This window comes from Pempheris klunzingeri, chromosome 1 (genome assembly GCF_042242105.1).
Source record: "Pempheris klunzingeri isolate RE-2024b chromosome 1, fPemKlu1.hap1, whole genome shotgun sequence".
Classification (NCBI taxonomy): Eukaryota; Metazoa; Chordata; class Actinopteri; order Acropomatiformes; family Pempheridae; genus Pempheris; species Pempheris klunzingeri.
The window spans coordinates 14,379,082-14,387,222 of record NC_092012.1 but is presented as its reverse complement, the minus strand read 5'-3'; the positions used below and the strand labels follow the sequence as shown (position 1 = coordinate 14,387,222).

The 8,141-nt window shown below is 39.7% G+C and overlaps 1 protein-coding gene across 1 annotated transcript; it reads left to right on the top strand.

Annotated features, from left to right (window-relative positions):
• Positions 1-7,970, top strand: stk33 (serine/threonine kinase 33). Its single transcript, XM_070832043.1, has 13 exons — positions 1-117; positions 626-739; positions 888-992; positions 1,163-1,301; positions 3,900-3,985; positions 4,635-4,722; positions 5,485-5,560; positions 5,647-5,759; positions 5,936-6,021; positions 6,108-6,180; positions 6,584-6,756; positions 7,350-7,436; positions 7,779-7,970. Exons 1-13 carry the CDS (start codon positions 1-3, stop codon positions 7,968-7,970), a joined length of 1,449 nt encoding a protein of 482 aa, XP_070688144.1.
• Positions 7,971-8,141: the final 171 nt, after the last annotated feature.

Genomic DNA, 8,141 nt, shown 5'->3' with positions numbered 1-8,141 from the left:
ATGACACAAACAGATGTTAGTGGATTAGGCATGAACATGGTGTCCCCATGGACCAGCAGGGACACATTGGAGAGGAAAGCGCCTTTAATTCGCCTGGAGGATGACGCTGACCTCAGGGTATGGAGAGCTTCAACACATGATTCCACTGCAAAGTCACACACATTCACCGGCGATCTCTACAGTACACTGTATCTACACCAGAAGAAGATCAAACTTCACTTTGCTGCTGTATAGCCCCTCTTCATTGGGGAATTTGACTGCTCCCTTTGCCAAATCCGAAGCAGCCAGTGCTCAGCCTTGCATGCACACAGATAATGATCAAGTTAATTAGACCTGAGATTGAACGAACTGCAGCAGCAACTTAATCATTTGTAACTTGATTAGAAATACTATATTCTGCACCTCCAGAGACCCGAAAATGTTCCGTTTTTTCAGAGAGCTTGAAATTAGGATGTACTTCAGTATCCAGGTCTTGAGCTGAGACATAATGTTTTTGTAATCCAAAACAGTGAAATGATCCTAAAGTCTTAAACACAAGCTCAAGGGAAATCCTCTGCTGTCTCTGAAAGACAGTGAGCAGGTGTAGATTACAAATTTATTAATGCTTTCTTTCTTATCCCCATAGGAAATATATAAATTTGGAAGGAAATTGGGTCAAGGTAGCTTTGGAGTTGTTTATGAAGCCACCCACATTGAGACACAGACAAAATGGGCTATTAAGGAGGTGTGCAGACCAGCGGTAAGTGCATTTTCTGCATTCCAGTGGGAAGCCTGTTTTTTTAATGTGTTAAAAAGTTGCACTAATAAGAGATTTTAGTGTTTGCATAGAAAGAAACAGCCATAAGCACTCTGAAACTCAGCCATGACTTGACTTTCTGTCACTTCAGGCAGGAAGTTCGAAAGTCCAGATGCTGGGGCACGAAATAAACATCCTCAGACAAGTGAATCATGCTCACATAATACATCTCCGGGAAGTCTACGACACGGCAAAGGTGAGCACTGCTGTCCTGTATGTAACAACCTCGAGCCCAATAAGAGAGTGGGTTATGTGTAATGCACGTGCATCTCTTATTACTGTGTGTCTCTGCATAAGTATTAAAACTGATAAAACACACAGAAACTGGCTCTATGGGGAGATGCATTTTTTTCTGCTCGTTTCTAGATGACTTATTTGGTTACTGAGCTGTGTGTTGGAGGTGAACTGAAGCAGCTGTTGCAGCGGAAAAAGTTCTTTACAGAGGACGAGACGAGGCATATCATCTGTAGCTTAGCTGACGCCGTTGTCTACCTTCACAAAAGAGGTAATGCCATTCCACAGACTGATATTAAAATCACCTTAACACTAACTGTAGTGTAGTTTGTGATGACATCCAGTGACTGGAGTCCTCAACTCGCTATGGTGATGCAGATGTGCACGTGTGGCGTGTTCACTGAAGTGTTTACAGGTGGGGTTACTATTGCAACAGACATGTAATGTAGAACCAGAAGACAAGTGAAACAACAATTCAGTTTGTTGTAAGTTTGAGCATTTTATATTTTTAAATTAAGGTGAACACATGTGGAATCAGGAAAACACCTAAGGCCTGGATCAGACTGTGCTTTGAATAAAATGTGCCTTAGTTATAAAAGTGCCACAGTGCCATTATCACACTCTAATTGTGTCGCCCTCAATGATGTGAGATTGCTTGTGATTATGGTTTTTAGTCATTATAGAAGCATGGCTCATACTGATAAAAGAGCAATAATAAACAACTTCCACAGGGGAAAAAAAAACATAATAAACATTTTAATTAAATCTATGTGTTTTATTTGGAAATTCAGTTTCCCCTTTTAATGATGAAATCTGTGGTTAGAGGTAATTTAGGACATTGCCTGGCAATGAGGCATCATTACATGTGGCTAATGACTAATTTACAACAAGCTAGGGAGCAATACTGATTAGTAGGTGTGTTTTTCGCATGGAGAGTCCCTCTGTGCTGGTTTTTTGTTTCACCTCTACAGAGACCAATGATGCTAATGAGGCAAACTCTAGTGTCAGATGATCAATCCTGAAAGTCCAGAATCTTAGATTTGTTTGGCTTTTCTCAAATCATCAGATTTTTTCTGTTCTTTGTCAGCATCATGTGTGGTTTGTCACTTTCTGCAGTTAGACTTTTAGCTGTGCTTTGGCTCAGCTGTGCTTTGAATGATGATGATGCAATTTCATCTTATCTGTATTTTTAAATAACCGAAAGAAATGCAAAACAAATGAGTGTATTTTAAAATGGGTAATTGTTATTTGAAGTGTGTAAAATTATTAAATAAAGACATTTATGAATATGAAATTGAGAGTTCAGCTGCCAGCGGGCAATTAGGAAAAACAGGAATTATTGAGCAAAAAAATACCTTAAGATGAGGGGAAAAGAGCATTTTCACGTGTTTGTTTTGTGCGCACCAGTTGGTCTAACTTACCTTTCACACACCATCAACACTGTTGCGTTTTATAATTGGTTGCTTCAAACAGTGCGGTGACTGCCCTGGGCAAATTGTATTTTTCTACCTGCCTTCTCTCACTCCACCAAGTTTTGTTAACGAGGCCCTTCAGCCTGGCCTACTGTAAGCAAGGTAAACAGATCACTGTGTTAGTGTGAGCAAAACATAGATCATTCTGGTGACTGGCATTAGCAAATCGTGTTGCACTTAACTATGATCACATACTTTATTCGTTTTCTTCAGTTCTCACACTCCAATTCTTCAAAATAGGCTGAAAACAAAAATCATATTCAACAGATTTTGGATGCCGTGTGTTTGGATATTTTGTCTAAGGTGAATTTTCGAAACATGGCCATGTTCCACTGGCCTAGTCCATGAAGCTTAGTTAAGTTAGTCTTTATTAATCCCTGTGGGGAAATTTGTCCTCTGCTTTACCGATCGTAACTCTTCAGGTGCAGTGGGCAGCCACAGTACAGAATCAGAAAACCGACTCCTGTTAGGAGGCCAGTGTCTTTGTCAAGGGCAACGGGCAGATTAATGCCTGCAGCAGTGACTGCAAGACTTTGTTAGACCACGACAGCCCTTCAAGGGAATTATTTGTTTATCATGGCACCTGACCCCCAATAACATACATACATACATATATGGGCACATGTTTATCACTTTTAACAGTTTCAGATTTGAGTATTGTTGTATTACATTGTATCATATCATTATTAATTATTCGTTAACTAATCATTTAAAAAATCATAAAAGCCATTTGGTTGTTTTATCTAAACAACCAAGGTTCTGATGTTGAAAACCCACCGAAGGGGGATCAATGCAAAGTTTGTCTCCATTAATATTCATGGAATAAAAAGTGACGCAGTGTTGTTGAATGTCTGTGAAGATCTTTGTTGTATTTTCTGGGATCCCTGGAAAGGGTCTATGTCCCTGACCTCCAGGATTACAGATACACACACACACACACAAAAAAAGTGCAGGTTTCTAGTGATGAGTGAGAAGTGGCGGAGGTGATGTTCCACGATTAGTTTGCGCCCAGTGAGTCTTCTCTGTGACTCCACTGATTCTTTGTTGTCTTGTTTTCATTTAAACCAGGGATGAGAGAGCCAGATCAAACATATATGATATCAGGAGCTTGCAGTTTGACAAACATAGATATCGGTCTTCCTCAAACAGCCAAAAGCTGTCTGTCAAGCTGGCAGTTAAGTACTGCGCAGTCAAATTTGAGCAAAGCTGCAGACCATAAAACCAAAACGGTGCATGATAATTCTCAGTTTCATCATTTTGAGCAACTCCCTTTTCACAAATCTGATATGAGTAGTGATTTTCAACAACTAATTGTAAATGTAACTGTCAAATACATCCTCGTTAAAACTGTTTTCACATTATATGTGTGTAAAGGTTTTCCTCCTCACATCTTACAGACATAGTGCACCGGGACTTAAAACTTGAGAACATCCTTGTGAAAAATTCTCTCGATGAGGACGATAATGGCAGGATTAATATCAAGGTAAGATGGTCACACAAACTGTGAAATTTTCCATCACTGCTTCTTATCCATTGTCTGACTGAGTACAAGCCTCTGATGGCCACTTTTTCCTCACCCACTGCTTCTCCTATATTTAGTAAAGGCTTTAAATACTACCTCATTATGACAGACTCCCTCTGGTCTTCCTTTATAGTACACCTTTACAAAGAAAGACTCAACTGTATCTTTAAACAAATGACCAGCTGAGCACAGCATGTTGTCTGCATTGACAGCCAACCAGCCTAAGCAGATATCTGGTGTGTGAGCCAAAAGAAATTTAGACCACAGCATAAACATCACTTATGTTTTTCTCTCTTTGTCTCTCACACACACCTACACACACTGTACATGTTGTGAGAACGTGTTGTCATGGGACAGCACATGTCACTTTCGTTTCCCAGGAGTTAGTCTCCTCCCCTGGATTGTTTTGCTTTTGTAATAATGTGACGCAACTTTTTTTAAATAAGTGGATTGTACAGCTACAGCTATTCATATAAATCATCAAAGATCATAATTTGTGCTCAAGTCTTGTTTTCCTGACAAAGCAAAAGAATGTAATATGAATTCTAGCAGCACATCTAAATCATGTTTATTTGTATCAACTTTTTCCTAAATGCTGCTCTCTACCCAGGTGACAGACTTTGGATTATCGGTGCAGACAGGTGGTGTAGGGATTGAGAACATAATGACGGAGGCCTGTGGGACTCTGATCTATATGGGTATGACACCTTTAACTCCTACAGCATGCTAGTAGGCTACAAAGATGACCACAGTGACAGAACTTTAAGTTGGAATGAGTGTTGTAGTAGCATGCCTTGCCATCTGCCGCAGTGTCTTTTTGGTTCTAACTAGTGGGGGTTACCCCAGTTGGGTTTTGTAAGCAGTGAGTGTAATTATGTTTTTAAATGAGAAATGTATCAGGTACATTTTATATCTGTACTTGTTATAAAGTAAATGTACCCTGTGGAGTTTGAATAATAGTGGTGCTACGGTAGCCTGACAAATTTGAAAATCTGAATTAGTCTGGAACCTTTCAATTCGTATTTGATTTCCAAGGGCTTTATCAATGAGTGCAGACCAAAATGCCTCTGGTAGCAATTTTAGTAGTGCTACATAACACGTTTCATTGCTCTGATTAGCTACTAAGTGTAAATTAAACTTGGTATCGTATCGCATCGCATCGCATCGCATCGCATCGCATCGCATCGTAACGTATCGTATCGTATCGTATCGTATCGTATCTACCGTACTGTATTTTGTCGTGTCATATCACACCCACCCCATATTAGATAAACTTTTATGATCGGTCCAACCAGGGCCAAGTCGGCTAGAAATCTGTCTGAACAGGCGGGAGACCTTACATGTCCGCCTGAGAATTGCCAAAGGATGTGGATATGCAGTATGCATGTACAGGCTTATAAAACTATGAAACATCTCAGACAAGGAAAAGCCATATATTTGTGTATGCATGTGAATTTCAGCACCTGAAATGATGAGCGGTCGTGGTTACAGCCAGTGGTGTGATATGTGGAGCGTTGGAGTTGTTATGTACATGTTGTAAGTGGACACGCACACATACATACATACAAGTGTACATACATACATACTGTGAATACACATGTCTGAGCTGTGTGTCCCTGTAGGCTTTGTGGGGAGCCTCCTTTTGTGTCCAAAACAAAGACAGACCTACTGGAGGAGATTATGAAGCAAGAAATCAGATTTACTCAGCCCACCTGGACCACAGTCAGTGATGCAGGTGACACTTAATAATAAATACATAATAAAAGTAGCTCTGCAAATGATTGTTTGTGATACAGAGCAAAGGAATATATTGTTTCTTTGACAGACAGGACTCAATATTGTGCACATTCAGTTTTACTGTTGAGAATGTTACTAACAAATTCACCGATTGGCTTGAGTCTGTCTCAACAGCAAAAAATCTATTGACTTGCCTTCTGAAGGTGGACCCTGCGTACCGCATATCTGCTCATCAGCTATTAGAAAACCCCTGGATCACAGTAAGGCACTGACTGTTCCAGCTGCGTTCATAAACTTTACCAAATGAGTCACACAAGGAGGTCTTATGGGGTGCTTTGTCCAACAGGGTGACACTAATGTGCCAGCTATACCGTCCAATGTGCTGGAGATGATGCGTCACCACCTGGAACAAGAAGAGGGTAAGACTGTGATGAGGATTCATTTAAATAACTTACTCCAGGTCATGATTTGATCATTTGAATAGACAACATTATGCAGGCGATAATAGTGTATGAAAGTAAATAATTAAGTAAAGTCAAAACAATTTTCATTTTAAAAACATTTGTTTGTTGTCTAACCAACCATGACGGTTCCATTTCAGCAGCGAGAGTTAACTGGTAATATAGCATGAAGTGTTAGTATTGTTGCTATGCAGCTGGATATGCCAAAGTTACTAAATTAGGTTGAATTAGTCAAATCTACCCAGTAGCTATTTGTAATATATGAATATAAGCCATTTGATTATCATATAGGGTAGAATACTGAGGACCAAATAAAAAGAGGTTACTTGATGTTGATGTTATTTAAAATTGTTCACAATAGGAACACAGACTCAGGAGGTCTTGTCCCTCACCTCCTCCGAAGACACAATAGACCCATCCCTGGTCCCCAGGGCAGCTTCAACAACAACAACAGACAGCAACCGCAGGAGCCACGCTAAGCTCGGCCCTGCGAGAGACAGCAGCGTTTGCACAACTGCCACATCTACCAAGCCGGTACCGTATGTGTGTTTAGCTCAGCTACAAGTTGCTATGTGCTTTCTTGACTCCCAGATAATTTTTAAGAGTAGCAGATACCTCAGCACTTATAGCAAAGCTGTTTTTTTTTTTTTACAAAATTTGGCCATTAATATAATGCTTATGATGATTTTTAGTCACCAACACGGGTAGTAGGGTAAGTAGTCCTGATAAAACCAAAATAAGCATATCATCCATATCATCTTTGAGGAAGAAACCTTGGAGAATGTTTGTAAAGGTACTTTATGACCTGTGAATGGTTTGATATTGCACCAGTTATTGACCAGTTATACTGTATTATTTTGCCCATGTTTGTGTTTGTGCTCTTGAAAGCTACTTTATTTATCAGTTTCTGATGTATAAATATCATTCATGTCAACATCCAGGTGGTAGTTATGAAATTGAATGTCATATTGGCCAAAAGACAGGTGAAAAACAAAGCAAAACAAAGCAGAATTTCAAAGTAAACTACCACTCTATAGGTCTGCCCTTATCTATTATGTATGGTCATGGAATCCACGTATCGATCTCTCATCTTTCCCTTTGGGTTATCCTTGTATCTTGGAATAAAGACTAAAGAGAGGGGTGGTAGCCTCCAACAGGACAAGCGCAAAAACGGCTCTGAAATGCCGGGATCACCTCCTCCAACCACCACACAGGTTTGTTGAACATCCTTATTGGGACAATTTATTCTTCATTTATAGGTTTTAATTATATTTCCAGTAGCATTAGACATGACTTGTAGTTTGTAATTTGACAAAATCTTCAAACTACAAATATATACTGTTGTACATTTTGGATTTTAAACAAAGTTTCTTATTAAACTGCCTTTAAGCTTTCATATTTCCATGAATACCAACTTTTATATTCAATCACCACTAGATGGTGCCAGATTTAGCTGTTAGAGAATATGGTAATAAAGGTGTAGCCATGCAGCTGGTTTTTAAATGAATATGATAGTTAATTCTGTTATGTAAGATGAATATGAATCTTCCCTGCAGTCCCATGCCGGTGCAAAATCCTGCACACAGCCGAGTGCAAAGCAGCGAAGGCCTCGGGAGGTCAGTACAGGAAAGAAGCCAGCCTCTGACCTCAGTAAGGCAAACGACCAGAGACACTCTACCTCCACTAAGACTAGGACTGGCCCCCACAAACCACCAGCCTGCTCGAAGACCAATACTCATTTACAGTAAAACTAAACAATGAGCCAAATCACTTGAGAAAGAGAGAGAGAGAGAGAGAGATCACACAAGTGGGTGGGCAAAAGAGAAACTAAACTAGAGGTGGATTTTATTTGCTATACACTTTATTTAATGCCATTGTTTTTATTTAATGTAATTCTGTGATTTAACACTGATGTGAAT

Coding starts and splice junctions, on each gene's coding strand:
- stk33 (XM_070832043.1), top strand. CDS start 1: ATGACACAAACAGATGTTAGTGGATTAGGCATGAACATGGTGTCCCCA. Junction 4,723..5,484: donor TGGGACTCTGATCTATATGG/GTATGACACCTT, acceptor TGTGAATTTCAG/CACCTGAAATGATGAGCGGT. Junction 5,760..5,935: donor GACCACAGTCAGTGATGCAG/GTGACACTTAAT, acceptor CTGTCTCAACAG/CAAAAAATCTATTGACTTGC.